Source organism: Liolophura sinensis, chromosome 1 (assembly GCF_032854445.1).
Source record: "Liolophura sinensis isolate JHLJ2023 chromosome 1, CUHK_Ljap_v2, whole genome shotgun sequence".
NCBI classification, from domain to species: Eukaryota; Metazoa; Mollusca; class Polyplacophora; order Chitonida; family Chitonidae; genus Liolophura; species Liolophura sinensis.
The window spans coordinates 45,176,131-45,199,630 of NC_088295.1; the positions used below are offsets into that span (position 1 = coordinate 45,176,131).

Below are 23,500 nucleotides of genomic sequence, written 5' to 3' on the forward strand. Positions count from 1 at the left end.
AAGGTTTATCTGGCTTTCAACGCAAAGAAAGCGGATAACCGTCGCATACTTAAAAAATACAGTGAAGAAGTTTTGCTAGACGTGACCTCAAAATCAAATGAAAAAATGAATACATTATAGAATTTAATGTACAGCAAGGGACAAGAGACCTGAGTGGACCAAGGAAAAAAGAATCGTCACGTGATTGCACGAGATATCCAAATGTTATGCTCGAGTGGTATACCTTTTGATAATTTCAGGAAGCAGTTGACGATGTAATAAATGAACCGAAGAAAATGAGCCCAGGGGTTTACAATGCAGTATAATTGAATTTTTGACAGTTAAATACATGATACCAAAGGACACATTGTAGTAAGCTGAGATCAAATTTAGCCAAAAGCAGCACTGATCCATAGCAAGATAAAATGGATATAAAAAGCTCTGGGGAATTTACAGCGCCTTATTCATTCAGAGAGAGTTTGCCATCCTTGAAGAAGATTCTGCCTCCGACAACGTAAGTTTTTCGCTATTTACATTCTGCTGATAAATAATGGCTGGTGAACAAGGTATGAGCAAATATCGCTAGAAAACCACTGTAAATGACCATCCAAGCATGCTGTGAATGTTCTTTCAGGAAATGTAAATTTTACAGGTATTCATACAAACATAAGGTATATTTTGTACACTTTAAATAAAGAAATACGAGCAAAAGAAGTACACGTGTTTCAATGATCTGTACTAGGTACAGGTAACCTATAGGTATGGTTAGTCTGTGTTCATCAGCATACACAGCACTTTATCGTTTATAGGTGACGGTGTATACCAAAAGGATGAAGTCTGCACTAGTTACCTGTCTGATAGCGGCCCTCGTACGCCAGGTGAGTGATCCACAGCGAAATTGCAGTAATTGCCGAATGGCTTAATGCTTTTCATCGACTTTTTGACATAGCAGTCATGCATTCATCTTTGTGCGTCCACTTATAACCTTCACACAGAAAAAAACTATTTCAACTCAAACAAAAGGCCGATACATAATTCCATGTTTAAATATGTATTTCACCGGCCCTAATAGCACAGTTGGTAGCGTCCGCTTCGGGAGCGGTACATCCTGGGTCAAACATGGGTCGAGTCACACCTAAGACTTTAAAAGAAGAAATTGTAACTTCCTGGCTTGGCCCTCAGCATGAAAGGGATAGTGCAACGACTGATTGACCCTTATCAGTATAGTGGGGCGTGGCGCCTTACTTGCCTTCGGTAAGGCGTCTCAGTGAAGCAGCACTAGATGAAAGAGCGGTGGAAATCCGTTCTGCATCAAGGAGGTACATTACATGCACTCTGAGGATTCCTTCGTCGTCAATTGTTAAGTACAACGTTAAACCCCAAGCACTCACTAACCCACTCAATATTTATGTCAACCATTTGCGTGAATCAAAAATGACTAAAAAGTGCTTTGAATACTTCCAAATCACGTAGTGTCATATGTTGGAGTACCGGCAATCGAGGTACTAATAATAGACATGATTGTACCTAAAGCAACCACTAGTGCTAACATTCGTCTTTTTAAGATACCACAGTTCTCCAGAAGGCCATCATTTCACTACTGAAACGATCGAACACTTCGGTGAAATATGTCTATACTGTACTGTTTCAGGAGGCGTTTGCACTCATCAGTGCCTCTGAGAGTGACTGTAAGTATGTCATCTGTTGTCCTTACTAAACTAGTATGATTGGATTGGGGGCACGTTTGTGTGTTTGTAAAGGAATACCTATATTTACACTACTTGCCGGTCGCGCCAAACACCTAGCGCAGGTCGATGGTTTTACCCAGGTTACTGCGGTGTCCTCCAGTATGGTGTTAAGCGCTGATCAAATAAATATATGTGGGTATATGAATTCACTCTCCATACGAAGTAACCAAGACCATGCCTTGTTCTAATCCCACCCCCTGGCTTTATGGTACAAATAGCAGCTGATTTGATTTATTTGATTGTTGCTCAAACATGTTTTCACTTATATGATTGCCGCATTCCGCCACACTAGCGTCGCCTTTCGCTTATTATCACAAAAAGCCGCCCTAAAAGAATGAGAGCGCGGAAAATCTACAAATACCTCTACTTATTTTTCTTTCTTTCTCTCTGTCTTCCTTTTTAGTTCTTGCTTTTGCTTCAGAAATAAACTCAACCGCAGATGTGCCATAATCAGTGTTTCAACCTATATTTCAACTTTATTTCTTTCAGTTGTTGTGGACTGCGGAACGACTATGGGTGGACCCATTCGCATAGTTTACATAAACAAGGACCCTGCCAACAACCATGTTGTCAAGATGTCTGGTCTCAACAATTTAGCCACGTGTGTTGCACAGTCTTGTAGTAATGGGATATTCACAATACTTGACGTCCGTACCAACTGTACTATTGCCCAACTCGTAAGTCCATGGTTCCATGCGAGGATGGGGGTTACGCTGGGAATAAGAAGGACTCGTGTAACCAATAATTTGGACGCTTTTCCTATCGACGAATAATTTAAGGGAATGTAGAAGGTCATGTGTCCGTTTATTGTCATTAGGGAGTTAGTATTACCTGCTGCCACTAACACTAAGATGCAGAAAAGAACTAATGCACTTGTCCTCCTCTTCTTCTGATGATGCTCTTGACCTTTAACCGATTCCCTGCATTTCTCTTCTTCTTTGTATACTTGCGCAATCTTTCTCTACAGATGCGCTGGTTTTTTTTTTAAATAATCCCTTGTTTTCTTCGTCTACTGATACCCTTATCCTTTACTTCTTCTTCTACTGATCAGTGCACTTATTCTTCGTCCGCTTCCACCTCTTTTGCTTGTGCGCACGTGTTGTCCTCTTGCGCTAATCTTCTTTTTCTTTTACTGATGATGTACTTTATTCTGTTGATGCACTTGCCCTTCCGATCTTTTGTTGATGTCCCTCTTCTCTTCTACTGCTAACAGACTTCTGCTACTGTTAATCTGCTACTACTGTTGCACATGTCTTCTTCTTCTGTTGATTTCGTTGTTCTTTTCTACTACTGATGCACTTGTCCTCTTCTTCTGTGGATGTCGTTGTTCTTTTCTGCTACTGATGGACTTGCCCTCTTCTTCTGTTGATGTCTTTGTTCTTTTCTACTACTCATGTACTTGCCTTTCAATTATTCTTTCAATGCCCTGGTTCTCTTCTACTACTGATGCACTTGACTTTCAATTATTCTGTCAATGCCCTGGTTCTCTTCTACTACTGATGCACTTGCCTTTCAATTATTCTTTCAATGCCCTGGTTCTCTTCTACTACTGATGCACTTGCCTTTCAATTATTCTGTCAATGCCCTGGTTCTCTTCTACTACTGATATACTTACCTTCCATTGTTCTGTCAATGGCCTGGTTCTCTTCTACTATTGATGCACTTGCCTTTCAATTATTCTTTCTATGCCCTGGTTCTCTTCTACTACTGATGTACTTGCCTTCCATTGTTCTGTCAATGCCCTGGTTCTCTTCTACTACTGATGCACTTGCCTTTCAATTAGTCTGTCAATGCCCTGGTTCTCTTCTACTACTGATATACTTACCTTCCATTGTTCTGTCAATGCCCTGGTTCTCTTCTACTACTGATGCACCTGCCTTTCAATTAGTCTGTCAATGCCCTGGTTCTCTTCTACTACTGATATACTTACCTTCCATTGTTCTGTCAATGCCCTGGTTCTCTTCTACTACTGATGCACTTGCCTTTCAATTATTCTTTCAATGCCCTGGTTCTCTTCTACTACTGATGTACTTACCCTTCCATTGTTCTGTAGATGCTCTTGTTCTCTTCTACTACTGATGTAATTGCCTTTCCCTACTTTTGTTGATGTTCTTGTTCTCTTCTACTACTGACGTACTTGCCCTTCCCTTTTTCTGTGGGTGTCATTGTTACCTTCTACAACTGATGTACTTGACAGAACAAGGGAAGAGCGATGCCCTTGTTCTCTTCTTCTACCGATGTTCTTGCCCTTCCCTTGTTCTATGGATGTTGTGGTTCTCTTCTACTACCGATGCCCTCCCCTTCTTCTACCGATATACTTGCCCTTCCCTTCTTGTACTGATGTACTTGCCCTTCCCTTGTTCTGACGGTGTCCTTGTTCTCTTCTTCTACCAATGTACTTGCCCTTCCCTTCCACTACTGATGTTCTCGCCCTCCCCATGTTCTGACGGTGTCCTTGTTCTCTTCTACTACAGATGTACTTGCCCTTCCTTTTTCTACTGATGTACCTGTCCTTTCCTTGTTCTGACGGTGTCCTTGTTCTCTTCTACTACCGACGTACTTGCCCTTCCTTTTTCTACTGATGTACCTGTCCTTTCCTTGTTCTGTCGATGTTCTTGTTCTCTTCTAATGCTGATGTACTTGCCCTGTTTTTGTTCTGTCGGTGTCCTTGTTATCTTCTGCTACTGATGTATTTGTCCTCCCCGTCTTCTTTCGATGCCCTTGTTCTCTTCTAATGCTGATGTTCTTGGCCTTCCCTTGTTCTGTTGGTGTCGTTCTTTTCTACTACTGATGTATTTGCCCTTTACTTTTCTGTCGATGCCCTTGTTCTCTTCTAATGCTGATGTTCTTGGCCTTCCCTTGTTCTGTTGGTGTCGTTCTTTTCTACTACTGATGTATTTGCCCTTTACTTTTCTGTCGATGCCCTTGTTCTCTTCTAATGCTGATGTTCTTGGCCTTCCCTTGTTCTGTTGGTGTCGTTCTTTTCTACTACTGATGTATTTGTCCTTCCCGTCTTCTTTCGATGCCCTTGTTCTCTTCTAATGGTGATGCTCTTGGCCTTCCCTTGTTCTGTTGGTGTCGTTCTTTTCTAATACTGATGTATTTGCCCTTTACTTTTCTGTGGATGCCCTTGTTCTCTTCTAATGCTGATGTTCTTGGCCTTCCCTTGTTCTGTTGGTATCGTTCTTTTCTAATACCGATGTATTTGTCCTTCCCGTCTTCTTTCGATGCCCTTGTTCTCTTCTAATGCTGATGCTCTTGGCCTTCCCTTGTTCTGTTGGTATCGTTCTTTTCTAATAGTGATGTATTTGCCCTTTACTTTTCTGTCGATGCCCTTGTTCTCTTCTAATGCTGATGTTCTTGGCCTTCCCTTGTTCTGTTGGTGTCGTTCTTTTCTAATATTGATGTATTTGCCCTTTACTTTTCTGCTGATGCCCTTGTTCTCTTCTAATGCTGATGCTCTTGGCCTTCCCTTGTTCTGTTTTTGTCGTTCTTTTCTAATACTGATGTATTTGCCCTTTACTTTTCTGTCGATGCCCTTGTTCTCTTCTAATGCTGATGTTCTTGGTCTTCCCTTGTTCTGTTGGTGTCGTTCTTTTCTAATATTGATGTATTTGCCCTTTACTTTTCTGTCGATGCCCTTGTTCTCTTCTAATGCTGATGTTCTTGGCCTTCCCTTGTTCTGTTGGTGTCGTTCTTTTCTAATACTGATGTATTTGCCCTTTACTTTTCTGTCGATGCCCTTGTTTTCTTCTAATGCTGATGTTCTTGGCCTTCCCTTGTTCTGTTGGTGTCGTTCTTTTCTAATATTGATGTATTTGCCCTTTACTTTTCTTTCGATGCCCTTGTTCTCTTCTAATGCTGATGTTCTTGGCCTTCCCTTGTTCTGTTGGTGTCGTTCTTTTCTAATACTGATGTATTTGCCCTTTACTTTTCTGTGGATGCCCTTGTTCTCCTCTACTACTACTCTGCTACTGATGCATTTTCGCCTCTTCTTCTTTTCATCTTTTAATGAATCTTTGACTTGATCTCATCCTTTTGAACTGACAGACATTCCTGACACCTGATGTTTTGGTTTTCTTCTGACACACATGTTCTCATCTCTTTCTCTCTTACTCACACTTGTTCTTTTCTGTTCGTCTTCTACTGGTACACTTGTTCTTTTCTGTTCATCTTTTCTGACACACTTGCTCCCTTCTGTTTATCTTCTGCTGACACACTTGTTCCCTTCTGCTTATCTTCTACTGATACACTTGTTCCCATCTGTTTATCTACTGATACACTCGTTCCATTTCTATTCATTTTCTACTCACACACTTGCTTTCACTTGCTTTCATCACAAACCTGTTCCTTTCTATTCACTACTGACACACTTGTTCCCTTCTGTTCATCTTCTTCTGGTACACTTGTTCCCTTCCGTTCATCTTCTACTGACACACTTGTTCTCATCTGTCTTCTATTCGCAAACCTGTTCCTTTCTGTTCACTACTGACACACTTGTTCCCTTTTGTTCATCTTCTACTGGTGCACTTGTTCCCTTCTGTTCACTACTGACATACTTATTCCCTTTTGTTCAGCTTCTACCGATACATTTGTACTCAACTGTCTTCGCCTGGCCCACTTATTCCCTTCTGTTCATCTTCTTCCGGTACACTTGTTCCCTGTTGTTCATCTTCTACTGACACACTTGTTCCCTTCTGTCCATCTTCTACTGACACACTTGTTCCCTTCTGTCCATCTTCTACTGGTATACTTGTTCCCTGTTGTTCATCTTCTACTGGTATACTTGTTCCCTTCTCTTCTTCTTCTACAGGTACACTTGTTCCCTTCTGTCCATCTTCTACTGGCAACCTTTTCCCCTTCTGTTCGTCTTCTACAGGTACACTTGTTCCCTTCTGTTCATCTGCTGACACTAGATCTTTTTTACTCTTATTCGCCTGTGTTCATCGTCTAATGATTGTTTTTTCTTCTCTCATGCGCAGGATCCAACACATCCCATATACGAAATAGAAATTATTCTCCAGGAATATGACGGGCTCTACCTTGTCACTGACCCTCGTTTTGTGTTCCGATGTTCGTACGCTTGTACCGGCACTCTCACGACACATGTCCCTGGTTCCTCAGGCCTCGTGAGTCTTGATGGAACAATCAAAGTTACAGGTTAAGGAGACTTCGGTTGCTCACGACTCATTTCCCTAGTTCCATTGGCCTTGTGAATGTTTATGGAATACTCACGACGTGAATATAAAGGGATTGCTGTTTGGAATCTCACCAGCTTGACTGTTGTTCACACATAATCATAACAATATATTGAAGATGTTTCTGGACTAATGCAGACAAAAAAGGCAAATTATATAATATACGGTATAGATGAAAAAGTCTCAGGATTTTGTGTTTGAGAAGAGCACAAAGACAGTATATATAATTTTCATGGGTAACAAAATTAATGGTATTACTGAATTCCCTGAATCAATAAAGTTGTGCAATGATCTATTTTCGTTTTTATTCATTTATTTGAAAATATAATTATTGGTTAACGTCAAACTCGGGAATTTTTCATTACGATAACAGTCATAATTATGGGTGGAGGAAACTGGAGCTTTTTGACGTGTAACGTACAGATATGCACATTATTAGAAGAAAAGTGTTCCTCAACGAAGATCTCCAAAGCCCCAAAAGCAAGCACAGCGTTTTGCTATATGGAAAGTCTTACTTGGGATTCAGTGTCAGATTCCAGTTATGGAAGGACCCAGTATGATTGTTAAGTCAGATACTTTCTGTTATTTGGCGGCTTCGGCCATTTTGTATTGCTTTCTCTCTGTCTATAGTTTCCACGAGAACGTTTTTACTTTATGTTTGTACGCTGAGCAGAGTGGTTTAACCTGCTGAACTGACTTGTCGATCTCCAATGATGTCGCGTTCTCAAAGCCACTTCACATTTGTTTCCCATTATTTGCACCTTTTTATGTCAGGAAATGATGCCTTTCCAACATCGCTGAAAGCTGTTGACTGCTTCTCTTTTGCATGATTCCGTCCTAATTCCATACCTTACATACTTTCTTCGTTCCCTGGTGGTTTGTGATTTGACTTAGCGATTACTGACGTGGACCATCCATATTGGTTATCGCCTGCTATACGATAAGAAACTTTCCACGCCTAGATTTGATTACTTAACAAGCATCACTGCTTATTTTGAACGAGTTTTCCCCCATATTAAGGTTTCCGGTTTAAACCAAGCCTCCATTACAAAAGTAAAACACTAACCAAGTAAGTTTGGGTTAACCCTATCTGGGCACGTCTACATAGATGCTATGCGAGCGTGATGTACCGGTCTTCGCAGTCTGTGCAATAAACGTTAGGCCATGCCTTTACTGAGTTGCCTTGAAAGTTTTAGCCAGAATAACACTGAATTCCAAATAACTCTCTTGTTACACGACAGCGACAATGACGTAGCGCGAGATTAGTTTTTGAGGCGTGGAACTACGAGAAGTTGGACCCCACCTATAACAGCATGCAGCATATAGGTTACCGGCATGTCACAACAGTGACACATATTCTCCGGGTAACGGAATGCAATAAAACATGATATCAGCCTTTAAGGGTTGCAGAAATGTCGTGAAATCGTAAATGAAGTCGATGATTTCAGCCTAAGAGTTTGCCGAAGTTGTATATTGTTTTTAATTAGGGCCATGATTTTAAAATTACCTCCGAATGGATGAAACAAATACATAACGAGTGCCATGGGCTTTCCAAACAAGTTTACAAAATTAAAATCTAGCTTAATGCGAGGTCATCAACTAGCTTATGCCACTTTAACTCGGAACTTCCCCCTTGCCATTTTCTGCGGTCGCACCTAACCACAGGTTACTCATAAAAGGATATACAGATACGCCCGCATATTGCATTGGTTGAAGAAAAGAATCACATGTCAGCCACTCACCGAAGCGTCGTCGACAACGTCGACACCTGGTGTATCCGAGAGAATGAACGACAAGCGTCTTAGTTAATTCTGGATGTGTGACGTCTAATATACTCCAATTAAGTAACATCGTTGCATATTTTTACCTAATTTTGCTTAATCAGTGGTGCTTTTGGCCGTTTTATTAGCCACTATTTAAGCATTTACATGAACATTTAAAAATAAAACCTGGATTGACCGAAATGACAAGAGGCCGTGTTTTACAGGTTACGTGATTGACCCTTTGCCAAATATCACATTGTCGTCGCCGATGCTACTCTTTATGCTGTATAGTCTTTTTATGTAAAAATCTCGACCACGACCCGCGCTGAAATACCAGCGTATGCATCAAATAGTAATAAATGTTTTAATCTTACACATCAGCACAATCTTACACAAAGTGGTTGTTGTATTAATTATACGTTGGAAACGGAGGAAAGTTGGAGGCAACTGACACACACACACAAAAGGAACACAAAAACAAAGTATCGGGAATACATTTATTGAAAAACGACCTTATAGTCTATGCATGAACCACATCTGGGAAATGAAGCAGGTGCCCCCACTAACCACTCCCCTCCAGTTTTGTTAGGTTAGAAATAGGTTAGAATAAAGTCTAAAATTTTATAAAACTGATTTACATATTTACTTATTTTATTGTTACTTAAGAATACTCAAGAATTGTTCACTAATGCGATGGGAATTACTGAGGTTTGACCACACAGGTGGACCACATTTGTTCGCAATAGTTAATAGTTAATAGAAACTGGACACTGTCTTCCAGCATATGAAAGGTTAGGCTTTACAGCGAGAAAGCGAAATCGTATGTGTGAATCGGTATGTGTGAGGTATGACAGTATAGTGCTAGTCTTCAAACTCATATATGTGGAGATGACAGAAATGCGGCTTTTGAGGCTTATCGTTGGAACTGCATGTACATGGCCGACAAAAACATTTCCGTTGTTGTTGCAGAGGCTGTGCTATTTTTAGTGGGTCGCCCTATGTCCTTTATATTTTTTTTTTTTATAAAGTGTCATAGTCGAAAAAGGTTTAATCTTTTGTCATAAGTCATTGATTTTCAGCATATTTTACGGAATATGGAGTACAATGTCTTTTGAAGACCATAACACATAGCGAGAGGCCAAATCTGAGCTGTTGCATAGAGTTATTGCATCAAAGTTACATTTTGAATGATGATAAGAATGACAGAAGTCCAATTTTTGTAACTTTGGGAACGTGATACGTTCAGTCTGTGATTTTTTCCCATCACTCACTTGCAGGCAAAACTGTAGCCTGCACCGTGTATGACCGACTACAAATGGAAATACGCAGTTTAACTTTCTTTGCTTGTACATAGAGATTTAACTTGCTGATGAGAACTGATCTCCCATTTTGAGCCTTTGTTGTTTTCAGATGACATTCTGTCCGAAATAACTATGTTTTTCTCTTATTTATCCAGTGGCATTCCTGCAAGAGCCAGTACCAAAATTCTAAGTCCATGTTTGAAGAGATTTCTATGCCATGCTGATAACCACACGGTATATAAGCTAGTCAATTACCTATATATGCCCTTCTCCACAGAACAACTGGCTTTCTATACCCGAAAAAGGCACAAACTATAATACAATTTGAAAGATTACTTGTCCAGCCCCGTCCTTTTGCTTAGTCTAGCATGTCTCTTTTGATATTTTATTGACTGCAAAAGGATTAAAATCTTACTTCTTATATCAAGCATTGTCTATTGGAATAATACACCATGCATTGTACAGTGTACATCCGGAAAGAAGAAAATGTGGGTTGAAAACCGGTGAATGGCACCATGTTGGACTAATTTGTAGAAATAAATTAAATTTGGCTCCCGCTGGTTTTACCATCAGAAAAATGTAACAGGTAATTACAAGGGTGTCTGGTTTCCCCACTGAGATAAAAGTATTGTATATTTTTCCACGCTTTCCAAATGTTGGAATGATAACACATATACATTTTTTACTGAGATGGAATACTCGTCGGTTTTCATTTTAGCCGACGTGATTAAGTAATTAATACCATCTACATGAGTAAGGTCTTGTATTAAAATAGTGAAAGTAAATACGCATAAATCACATGAGACAATATTTCACTAGCTGTGCCAAATATTATCATGTTAAACAAACTACGGCCACAACACCAATGGAATAAATAGGTAATTATATAAACAGTATACGTATACCTGCATACATACGATCTTCTTGATAAAAACAGTTTTTAATGCACTAAAATCTGCCTATTGTTTTGTTTTGTAGGATGAAACAATAGCAATACATGGCGAGTAGAATAAAGTAATCTGATTGGCTAGAGAAATTGACGTCGTTAGATGGGATTCACTAGTTCCGTGAATTAATTAATTAATTCTGAATTGATATTACCTCATTGTGCGGGTCGTGAGTTTCCCCCAAGCTCTGCCCGGTTTCCTCCGACCATAATACTGGCCGCTATAGTATAAGTGAAATATTCTTGAGTGTGGCTTAAAACTCCAGTCAGATTAATCAATCAGTAAAAAATTAAATCATTATGCAAGACAATAAAATCATCGCCTTTTTACACTACGTTGATTATAGTTTATTCTATTAGTTATTAAAACACAAATTAAAGGACCCCCTCCCCCTCTCCATAAACATGTTGTACACTTCTTTGGTGTCAATGCAAACGTTCCAAACGTTCCACGAGTTCATCTTTTTTCGGGTGATGACCAGAGAAGCTGACTTGAACTGGAAACGGATGTTAGCGAAGTTTGATCTTTATTTTTCAGGAATAACAAGGTGGTATGAAGTTAGAATTACTTTAAGATTAAAAGAAACGTGTTTTTGTAGCGTAGAGCTTTTATATATTGAAGACAGCACATTGGAAAAGGCTGATTTACGGGTTATTAAATGAGCACAGATCTGTATGTATGAAAGATAAGCTAAGGAGAATGAAACAGATCTCAGATCTAGGGGTTCACGTGCATGCATGGGTTATACTTTTTGTGTGGCGTGACCGTAAAGTATTTCAGTCGAAAAGAATGAAAACGTGAGGATTACAAGCTTTATAAAACTCCCTGGTTGAAACTGGACACTGTCTGCCAGCATATGAAAGGATAGGCTTTACAGCGAGAGAAAAACTCATGCCATGATTCACTGTAAGGGGTAGAGGAGACAACGCCTCACTGTTGTGAGATTGTCATGCTGAGAGAATAGTCAGCCTGAAGAGACATCTGTAAGTTAATTATATTTTGTCTGTTTTCCTTTTATGAATCTTATTTTGAAATATGCTGCTCTACTGGTTAAAATAGGTGTTTGCCTTTCAATCGTTAGGACACACGGGGTGCAGGTTCAACACCGGCCTCTGGCAGGGAATTTGTAGATTTTCCTCGCTCTCACTGCCTCTGAGGCCTTGAAAGAGAGGTGGAAGAGGTTCATGTGGTCGTTGGCGTAATCTAACGTTGGCGTAATCTAACGTTAACGCTTAATAAAGGCCACTAGTATGATGTGCATACCTGTCGCACACGGGAAAGTTAGCCAGCAACTTTGCTAAAGGTTTAACCCCAACACATCAGTCTCCAGAACCTGTAGAACTGACCGCACTTGTTTGAGTGACAAATTAAGGTGTTATAAAATGAAAACAGGGTGTCAAAGGGGCCGCTTCGGTGGCCTAATGATAGAGCGTCCGCCTCAAAGGCGGGAGACCTAGCTGGGATCAAACCCAGGTCGGGTCTACCAAAGACTTTTAAAATGGGGAGAGGGTAGAGCAAGGAACAGGGCTGGTTGGCCCGGTTTCGGTATTATGTAACTGAGTGGAGTGTCATGTCTGGTGTCTCCGGCATGATACTTCATTGACGGCAACACTTCATTGGGGGCATTGACTCACTCTATCACGGGAAGACACTCTAGATGTACACATACCTAATAACTCCTTGTCGTCATGTGATTGAAAAATTGTTAAGTATGACGTATAACCCCAATCATACATTCATAATTCTATAGGCCCGATCAAATGATTATATATAGTGGAATATATCAAGAGCGTTATGCGTGCATGGCATTAAATCCACAGTTATCAAAGGACGATTTATGAAAAAATAAACTTAGTCAATTTATTGAACTGATTTTTTGAAAATATAATAACATTTTACCTTTAAATAGAAAGTATCCTACAACTAATGTGGTACAACTACTTGACTCTAATCTCTATTAGGTAGTTTATTGGTGGTTTTTGTTTAAAACACCTCATATAATTCAGTTTACAGGTCAAGCATGATGAAGATCGCAGTAATCTACTGTCTGATCGTGTCCCTCCTGCGCCGGGTGAGTGATAGTTTTATTGTTTTTTTTATGAAATATTTAATGTATTTAATTGTATTTATTTATTTAATTTTTATACAATTCCAATTTCTTTTCCATGTTATGGACAATTTTGTTGTTCATCATCGTATATTGTGACAACATACAGGCTTTTCTGGGATCAGTTTCTCTTTGCTAATTATGTTTATTGCTGTTAATGTATGGTAGGCTTAGCAATTGCCGTTACCACAATGTCGCCGATACATTGGATCAACACGCTTCCCAATAAACGAATACTTTTTATTATACTGAATGGCATAACATCATGACGAGGATACAGGACACGACGCTCTACTCAGTCACATGAATACTCACAAATGGTACCTGTTAAAACTCCTGACTTAAAGCCGCTACCAAAAACCGAGAGCTGGATTCGAACACCCGTCCTCATGGTCAAGTGTGAGACAATCGCAGAGAGTTGGCGTTTAACAATCTAAGCTATCCTCTTATGGGGACACAATGCATACCTACAGTTTCTAAAATCACAAGGTCACCTTTTGCCTTGTGTCTTCTTTCGCACCCTTTTGAAAACGTATTACGGTTTATGACGGTGTTCAGATATGTGTTATTGACAACATTAAACCATGCGCCATGTTCATGATAGTTTGATTACATATACCTTATGCTGATTGTTGTAATGGCAATGGTAATGTTAAAGTTTTTCCAAAATCCAAACCTTATTAAAGCCACGTACGTGGGAAGGTCCGTCAGCAACCTGCGGATGGTCGTGGGTTTCCCCCGGGCTGTGCCCGGTTTCCACCCACCATTAAGCTGGCCACCGTCGTATAAGTGAAATATTCTTGAGTACGGCGTAAAACACCAATCAAATAAAAAAATAAATAATATAAAAGCCATGCTTCTACGTGACCAAAAAGATCGCCCAGCTTGCGGTTTTTATTCTTCTATTGTTTACTGTGTGTGTTTAGGAGGCGCATGCAGTGATCACAGCCTCTGAAAGCGACTGTAAGTATGCCGTGATTTGATCTGATAAGTGCGTGTCAGTCGTCCTTAAAATAAAAAGAAAAAAGGAAATGAAAAAATCAAAGTTGAAAAAAAAAATGAAAAGTTGCTTCTGTAGTTTCACCAAAGCGCTCGTATAACATTTTGGAAGAATTAACCATGCAAAGGTTACTAATTCTGTAGAAATTAAATCTCGGTATGTACGGTAATTACGCTATGAGATCTGTAAGACAGGGCTATGGAACTAAAGGTCGTATGTTCGAATCTATATCGATCATGGATGGCCAAAATATTGGTAAGTTAAGTTTAAACCCCAATCAATCACATCCATCTATACAGCTGGCTCTTTGTTGCATATCATGCTCATCAGTTTTACATTTCTTCCAGTTTCAATCGGTTTCCTCCACATTCCTGTCTAAAAAGCTAACCAAATAAACTGCATGACATGGAACGCAATGCGGAGGTATCTCTTAATGCCTCACCGAATATTTCAACTTTATTTGTTTCAGTTGTTGTGGACTGTGGAACGACTATGGGTGGTCCCATTCGGGTAGTTTACATAAACAAGGACCCTGCTAACAATCGCGTTGTCAAGATGTCTGGTCTCAGAAACTTACCCACATGTGTAGCGCAGTCCTGTAGCAATGGCGTGTTAACCATTTCTGATCTCCGCACAAACTGTAACATAGCTCAACCAGTAAGTATAGTGCTTTGACAGAACAAGATTCCAAAGTTTAATCCCAACTCTGGGCCATGCAGGTAAACGTTTGAAGGACTATATACTATGTTGAGATCATGACGCTAGATATGTTTATAAGAGAAAATCCCAAGGAGTGCCGTGAGGGAATTTTCAGTGGGCATATACTAGTACCGTTATTTATCGGCCACATAAGCGCGCTGATTCTACTCTTTAGGTATGGCTAACAAAAAAGTTGTCAAACTTTCACCTGGAATAGTGACTTATCTGCATATAGCTGATCCATGTATTTATTTATTTATTTGATTGGTGTTTTACTTCATACTCAAGAATATTTGACTTATACGACGGCAGCCAGCAGTATGGTGGGAGGAAACCGGACAGAACCTGAAGGAAACCCACAATCATCCACAGCTTCTGATTCATGTAGGTACAAAATATAAATATATCGGCATGGGTTGACCACCATTTTGTCAGGTACACAACTGAATGGAACAATGTCATGGTGTTCAGTCAACATGGTTTCGGGATCAGCTGTGTGTGAGAGAGTGTGTTGAATGTGAGAGCTCACAATACCTAACAGTTTGGTTTTACTCCTCTCAGTTCCATGCGTGTGTCACATGAATACATATTCACAATAAAAGAATTCAACGTGCCTTCTTCACTTGGTTCGCCTTCTGGCGTGTAATCCTTCGTTATGCCATCTTATATAGGTGTTTTGTAACGATACTTTAATAAAGTGATAGAAAGCTGAAAAAAATAACGTCGATGAGACAGAAAAATGAGTTTCATTAGTCTTGTTTTTCTTTTTTAAGAAATATTTTATTATTACATTATTTTATAAATATTTGAGTTCTGTGGCAGTCTATATGAAGCATGCATATAGGCTCTGACGCCATCAGAAATCTTTTCCAGTCTAAACAGAACTTTATAAGAGTTGTTGGAATACAACTCTCATTACCCACAAGTAAATCTTTACCTGGATACTGTTTGACAAAAACTTCCACAGAATGTGAATATAAAGAAAATGGTGATCTGACATCAGAGCCAACCAACGGAAATAATTTCTTGATCGACTCCCTCCCTGAACACTTCTCTCTCGCCACCTATTTTCCCCGCCTTATGTAAGACGATCCGCACCTGTCAACGGAGAGAAAACCCTTACTCTATATATACAATATGCAAACTTTACCAAGGGCGTGTGCTTAAGAACAACTCTAATGACCTACTTATATGGCATCTACAATATGAATGTTTGCGGATCAGAAGTTTTCTATCACCAGGAAAGTATGAAACAGAAAATCTCCTACCAGTCTACGTTGAGGGTTTATTCAGTGGTAGAGCAGTACCTGTGTACTAAGGCAAACTTGTTTTTACGTTGTGCAATTTTGCTAATATATGTACGCTCCAATAACCGAAGCGAGTCATGAACATCCATATGTTATTTAGTAACAGTACGTTAAAGTGTAAGAAAGCTAAGAAATGAAGTTATCGTCCAACAGATGGACAACTATAAGCAATGATACTTTCATGAATTATTTTTTTTTTAGAATTTTGAACGAGATGTATTGATATGTTGGAATTCCGTTGTGTGCTTTCAGAACCATATAACCATCTGACGTCATAAGAAGTCTTTTCTATTTCCAACAGAATGGTTCATAAAACTGACTTTAGAGTGCAAGATTCAATTATTATAAGTAACAAAAACTCTTTCACATAACTTTTAGCAGTCTGCTTAATGAGATTGTCTTTTCCTTTAATAGCTATATTACTTACTTGATTTATTTATTTATTTGATTAGTGTTTTCTGTCGTCCCCCAGAATATTTCACTCATACGACGGTGGCCAGCATTATGGTAGGAAGAAACTGGGAAGTGCCCGAGAGAAACCCACGACCATCCACATGTTGCCGGCAGACCTTCCCACATAGGAACAGAGAGGGAGCCAGCATGTCAACAGATATTTTACAGTTCAATAACAGTTATCGTTTAAAGACCATGAGGACTGGAAATCTAATAAAGCACCTGTTTTTCTTTCTTTTTTTTTTCTGCAGGATCTGACCCAATCGATTTATGAAATAAAAATCATTCTGCAGGAATTTGATTTAATCTACATGGCCACGGACCCACGGTTTACGTTCAGATGTTCGTACACGTGCACTGGCGATCTCACGACCTACGTTCCTCATTCTGGAGGTCAAGTGAACGTCAGTGGGACAATCAGAATCCCAGATTAGACATCTCCAACGATTTAGCTACGTTTGTACACGATGAAAAAGTAAAATAAGCCAAAACCGAACTTATGTTGTGTGAATTATTTGCTCATGATGATTTCCAGAGACTATTCTTATGTAAGAGAAGTAGAAATGGAAAAAAGCCAAACTTTGGCCGAACGACGGAAATAGAAAATTCTCTAGTTTCATGTCCCTAAGATGTTGATAAAAAGTCGGTTTTCATATGTTTCTGAAAACAGTACAAACAAATTGTAAGTTTTTACTCTAACAAATGTAATCGAGATATTAAAGAATACATATGGATACTCTCAATGAAATAAATCTGTTTTTGCCTCCTTCTTTTCTTGAATATCGTTGAGTGATTAAAAACGCTGGATGACTCAATATCGCTTGTCGATTGCGAGAGTAAATAAATCGCGTTTTCCCATCTATGGCGATAGCTTTCTGTTAGAATGAACGTTTCATGCATGTTCGAATTCATTTGCCATAGGATTGTTTGTGACTATACGTCTGGGAATTTGCCAGTTACTTGACAAGGTCTTTGACCTGACAAAACCCAAGCATTCGTGTTAAGCGATTGAGTATAAAAGTTAAGGCATCGTGAAAAATATTTTACACGAGTTGTAAATAATCTAGAGAATAAGTATTCGCAACCTGTGATCGTGTTCTACCATTTCTACCAGTAAGTCTAGCCAAAAGTACAATTCAGAAGAGGCTATACGTCAAAACTATTGTTATTTCAGGAGGTGAATGCAGTTATCACTCTCTGTGAAAGTGACTGTGAGAAAACATAGAGTATTGCGTTTAACATCAATTAAATGAGGCTATACCAGAAATTATTACAATCAAATCCATTTTTCTGTATTTACCAAGAATGTCTCAAATTATTGCTCCTCGGTAAATACCACACTCCTACCTTTACTGTTTATAGCATAAAATTTCATTCTAAAAGCTTGGAGAAGTTATGATGCTACCAGCGTTATAAATTGTAGAAAAAGAGACATGTAACGTCTTGGCTAAGTCAGTGCCCAATTGTGTCTCTTGTTATACTTAGTTATTTATTTGATTGGTATTTTACGCCATACTCAAGAATATTTCACTTATATTATTACAGTGAGATTTACACATATGTATATAGACTGCATAAGCCTTTCAAACTTGCATGGAGGCTGTCCAACAGTGAGACTACATAAAAACGCTAGCGGAACGACAGCAGAACGACAGGGCGCTCTGAAGAATAGAATGATATGTATAATGCAGTTGGACTGGAGGGTTAAACGCGATACTCAGTAGGTGTTTTCGCTTATACGACGTTTGTAATATTACATCTTAAGTGTCAGAAATTTAACACTTTACAAAATCTGAAGAAAATGTTATCACTTTTAAGTCATTGTTGTCGTCAGCCCCTTCAGGATACGTTTCACTTTATAAATGTAAAATGTAAACTTTTAATAATGTGGGTTCCAGCCCCGTAATGTATATTTTTAAGCTCTAACATATGTTAGAACCCACGCGGTTTTGTTGAAACAGAGCCCTCCGCGAGGTCACTACACTTTACATAATTTTGACTAATGCAAAGCATTCGATGATACTTTTTGACCCTGACCGCAGTAATAAGATAGCACGGTTTCCCCTTATCATATTGCTGGCGGCCGTCGTATAGGTGAAATATTCTTGAGTACGGCGAAAACCCCAATCAAATCAAATAAAAATAATAATACAATACAATGCAATACAATACAATGCAATACAATACAATATAATCAGACAGCGTCTTAACAGTATATGACCGGAATCATGTGAAAAACGTATAGCTAAACTTTTGTTAGTTTTTATTTGGAAAAAGAATACAATTCAGTAATCAAGGTTCACACGATCAGGACAGACAACGAATATGGGATTTAGGAAATGACACTAAATAGCTCGCCCCAGGCCGCGAATGATAAGACAGGATTCGAAGTCTAAAGTGGTTATATGTACTCCGCCCGAATATATCCCTCGGTCAGGCATAAAAAAACTATAGCTGCATGCGAACAGTATCAGGGTAAGAAAATTAGTCGACACCCAAGTTAGAATGCGGTCAACGAGCATTACCCAGTCGTCTGAAGAGCTGGTATCATTGAGGACGGCAGGCCTTGGCCAATGATACCGCGTTTAACAAAATAACTTATTCCGGATGGGCTGCTCCTGTACTAATGCATAAATAAGCGAATGTCTTATAGCCAATATGCACTATCGTGTTTGATGAAGAGCAATACCATTTTCATTCAATTGACAACATGTTGAATGGTGTCCTTCAAGGTCAATCTCTGTACAAATGCAAAAAAGACGAGTTCTGCGCCCTGAGCTTAGTGTCGAGCTGCAGGTGGTTTTCTATAGCAGATCCAGATTATCTAATGTACACAGACGGACGCGTTCACTTCTAGTTATTACGCGCATATCTAAACTGTGTAAACAAACTTTCAGCTCAAATGTGGCGACAGACTGTGTGTGCGATCTTCATCCCATCAAGGAGTTACTCGTAGTGCATGCATTTTACTGGACAACTCAGTCGTCATAACAACAGGACTTCACAGGTTGTCACTTTGGGAAGAAACGTTTACTGTAAAAATATAAGAGCAACATAACATATTGTATTAGAAGCAACCAACAACCAGTTAGCAATGTAAAAGAGCGACATCTTTTGTGCTGTGGCTGCTTCTTTTCCAAGGGTTGGAACACAGGATTCATCCTCATTTGACGTTAGTTGCTGAGTAGTAATCACAGTTAAATGATATTTACAGCAGGATAGATTTATCAAATATAATTTGGAGGCATGTATTTTGTCCAGTTGTATGAATTAGCACAATTCTAGAGGTATTATACCCAACGGTTTGGCTTTATTCAGACACCCTTCCTATCCTTCAGCATGAAACAAACTGAGTTCCCACTGAACTGCTCGCACTGCACATTTAAATTCAGTTTCGCTTTGTTTTTAATGAAAAGCGAACAAGAACGTAACTTGCAGTTAATTTTTTCAGTGGTTTCGGCTGAATTTTTGTCTGCCATATTTAGGCTGCTGCTAAATATATATCAGTGAGTAACAAATATCTTTCGGCAAAGTACATGTGATTTATTTATTTATTTATTTGATTGGTGTTTTACGCCGTGCTCAAGAATATTTCACTTATACGACGGCGGCCAGCATTATGGTGGGAGGAAACCCGGCAGAGCCCGGGGAAAACCCACAACCATCTGCAGGGTTGCTGGCAGGCCTTCCCACTTACGGTCAGAGAGGAAGCCAGCATGAGTTAGACTTGAACTCACAGCGACATCATTGTTGAGAGGCTCCTGGGTCATTACGCTGCGCTATCGGGCTAACCAACTGAGCCATGGAGGCCCCAAAGTACATGTGAACTCGACACCTTGTTTTATTGGCGGTGTCTTGGATGTATTTGTCCATATCTATGTAATTCAAACAGAAGGGCAAACATGAATGGCGAAGAAAAAATTCTAACCAAAGATACTGCAAATAATAACACTGATCAACAAGAAAACAATGATCCTTTTCTTTACTGAGATAAAGATTATGATCTCTATGGATTTTAAGGGAGTGGTGCTTGCGATTCAATGTGAACTCACGTATCCCCGTGAAAGCAGTTCAAAGGTCACTGTAGGGTTGTGTAAGCAGTAAACATGATGTATCCACCATGATTATTTGCAATATTGAGATTAAATATTACCTGATGTAAATATCCAAACACCTGGGCGATACCGGCAACATCATCGCCCAAATGTCAGGAACATATAAATACGGATCAAGACAGCATTATTTAAATAACTATAGATCTTTTCAAATTTTCTTGACTCTATCTCCATTGACGCACCGATAATTCTTTCCCTTCATCGCACACGTATATAATGGTAACTGAAAAGGAGAAAACCGGGCGTTTCCCTGCGTTCACAAGGGCACAGATTTCACTCACAATCCTCAAATAGGCGCGATCTCACATGAGCAAATTTGTTAGCTGAAAGCAATGCAAATACAAAATCTTTCTCAAGAAATGCATATTTTGCGATGCAATCTGCCTGAATACTGCCACTGTCAGGGTATTCCCTTTGAAGTTTTGCTCATTTCTGCAGTATAAACGGAGACACCAATGACAGCAACACACAAAGTCAATGTTTAACCGGACGTGCATGCATGAATTGTTAGGAAACGTTCTTATCTTTTTTAAATGTTCTCAACGATTGGCACTCCCCTGTAATTTTATAGGAAAAACCCAAACAAAACAAAATGAACAAAAAGGACTCTATACTTTTGTTGTTATCAGATCACGCATTTGTTTACATAACGGCCTGGACAGAAGGTATCATACAGAATGTGCTAAAAAAGAAGATTACTGAAATTGTCGAATTTGTGTCCACAAGTTAGTGAATAGATATATTTAAACACATTGACATATGTAGACACATCAAGTACAGCGTGACATTGAAGTATTAAAAATAATTTCTTTTCAACAAATGCTGTCCTTTCGATTTTCAGCTTCACAGACTGACGATTTTTTTTTGAACAGATTAGACCATGTTAAAACAACAAGAGGAAATATGGTACATGTGTGCTGTCATTTTCAATACATTGAAAGAATGACAGTAAACAGAATAATATAGTCTTTCCAACAGTAAAGAAAATGACAATTGTCACATAGGTGTAAAGGATGCTTTTTTTGTTGAAATAAAGACGATTTTAAGATCATCAGTCGAGTGCATATATAATGAACATACGATTAAACTTAAATAGTTTGAGTCACGGGAGGGACTTTTGCCTGTGAGTTGTCGCCCATTCACAGGTGTTTTCTGACACCGGTGACTCGTATGCACCAGAACAGATCGTTTGTGAGCTAAAGTTGAGATGCGCTAAGGACATAAAAGTTAAACTCTCTACACCGCATGCTCTAAAGTTATTTGATTAGGATTAGCTTGTTAGATCACAATCTCAACCCAGGCTAATAAATATAATAAAATAACGGTTAACTGAAGCTGTTAACCGTGACTAGGTTACTCGACTAGCATCTTTATCCAGGCCGTTTCACAAAGACAATATTTGGTAATAGATTTAAGTCGTCTGTGTTTTGTTTTTTTTAGTTAACATGAACAAGTCAGCTTCTTTCAACACAAGAAAGTATTTTTGAAGCTTACAAACCACGAAAACTCATCCGTTGTTGTTTTTTCGTTTCGGTTTTCGGTTGTAAGAGTTATAGCTCTATGTTCACAAACTGCATCAAAAAGAAAATAGAGAAGAAATTATACTCTCTTTCTGTTATGCATATGCATAGAAATTTATTTGTTCATTCATCATAAGCATTGGGCTGTTGTTGCTTACAAAAGACCTCAAGCCACTGACATATGTTGACACTGTTCGAGCTTCATCGTGAGGTAACACACCTTGTCGTCTCCGTCATGAGGTTAGTCAGGCACCGATAACCTGTCATCTCCGTCATGAGGTTAGTCATGTACCCATAACCCGTCATCTCCATCGTGAGGATAGTCAGGTATACCTATATAACCCGCCATCCGTGTCATGTATACCCGTATAACCCGTCGTCTCGGTCATAACCCATAACCCGTCATATCCGTCATGAGATTTGTCAAGTATATCCATAACCCGCCATCTCCGCCAACAGGTTAGTCAGTTGCCCATACCTCGTCGTCTCACTTATGAGGTTAATCAGGTACCCATAAACAGTTCTCTCCGCCATTAGGTTAGTCAGATACCCATATAACCCGTTATTGTCGCCATGAGTCTAGTCAAGTATACCCATAATCCCTCATGACGATGCTTATTTTTATGTTAAAAACATAAAATCTTTCTTTTTAAATGGACGATATCTTGAATATATTTAAATATTGTCTACAAACCTGCCTACAAACAATGCCTACAAACAAATGTTAACATGATTCAATCTTTAATGAACTAAACATGTTTGTAACTGAACATTCACTTGGCAGATTGCTTACTTTACTGACTCATTTCAGTAACAATTGTCTACCTTTCTGGCAAATTTTAAAATTTGGTTGAGCAGTATATTGGAATAATTTTTTCATCATCAGTAAGCAGACAGGATTAAAGAAAATGAATCAATGGTCAATATTAGTCTTCAGATTGCCAGCGAGGAGAAAATTTGTGTTTATCATCTTGTTCTATCCAAGTATGCACATATAGCAAAGTTTAACATCAATCCTCATTTGAAACTGCCTTTGTGAACACTTTTCAAAATAAGACTGTCTCGGGCAGTACGTGGAAAGGTCTGACAGCAACCTAAGGATTGTCGTGGGTCTCCTCTGCCTGGTTTCCTCCCACCATGCTGGCCTGTGTGGTATAAGCTAAACATTCTTGAGTACGATGTAAAACACCAATGACATAAATAAATAAATCAAAATAAGGCTGATATTTTAAGTGTTCTAATAATTCATAATGAGTCAAAATGAGGTTTCTGCTGTATGCTCGGATGATGCACCTGATCGCAGATGTTTCACAGGTGAAATGTTTGTTATCAGTTAAGAATAATGGGTATTTTCTGACAACGC

General features: G+C 39.1%; 2 protein-coding genes across 2 annotated transcripts; both read left to right on the forward strand.

The window, feature by feature from the left end:
- The first annotated feature begins 794 nt into the window (after positions 1 to 794).
- On the forward strand, positions 795 to 7,086 carry LOC135466313 (uncharacterized). Its single transcript, XM_064743738.1, has 4 exons — positions 795 to 857; positions 1,631 to 1,667; positions 2,217 to 2,404; positions 6,710 to 7,086. Exons 1-4 carry the CDS (start codon positions 810 to 812, stop codon positions 6,890 to 6,892), a joined length of 456 nt encoding a protein of 151 aa, XP_064599808.1. The 5' UTR covers positions 795 to 809; the 3' UTR covers positions 6,893 to 7,086.
- A 4,795-nt stretch (positions 7,087 to 11,881) lies between these two features.
- On the forward strand, positions 11,882 to 17,248 carry LOC135461907 (uncharacterized). The gene is made up of 5 exons (XM_064739190.1): positions 11,882 to 11,919; positions 12,950 to 13,007; positions 13,970 to 14,006; positions 14,513 to 14,700; positions 16,754 to 17,248. Exons 2-5 carry the CDS (start codon positions 12,957 to 12,959, stop codon positions 16,934 to 16,936), a joined length of 459 nt encoding a protein of 152 aa, XP_064595260.1. The 5' UTR covers positions 11,882 to 11,919; positions 12,950 to 12,956; the 3' UTR covers positions 16,937 to 17,248.
- Positions 17,249 to 23,500: the final 6,252 nt, after the last annotated feature.

Bases quoted from the DNA above. Each gene is read 5' to 3' on its own strand.
- LOC135466313 (XM_064743738.1), top strand. From the start codon at position 810: ATGAAGTCTGCACTAGTTACCTGTCTGATAGCGGCCCTCGTACGCCAG. The intron at 858-1,630 runs GTGAGTGATCCA...GTACTGTTTCAG, and splicing joins TAGCGGCCCTCGTACGCCAG to GAGGCGTTTGCACTCATCAG. The intron at 1,668-2,216 runs GTAAGTATGTCA...TATTTCTTTCAG, and splicing joins CAGTGCCTCTGAGAGTGACT to TTGTTGTGGACTGCGGAACG.
- LOC135461907 (XM_064739190.1), top strand. From the start codon at position 12,957: ATGATGAAGATCGCAGTAATCTACTGTCTGATCGTGTCCCTCCTGCGC. The intron at 13,008-13,969 runs GTGAGTGATAGT...GTGTGTGTTTAG, and splicing joins TCGTGTCCCTCCTGCGCCGG to GAGGCGCATGCAGTGATCAC. The intron at 14,007-14,512 runs GTAAGTATGCCG...TATTTGTTTCAG, and splicing joins CACAGCCTCTGAAAGCGACT to TTGTTGTGGACTGTGGAACG.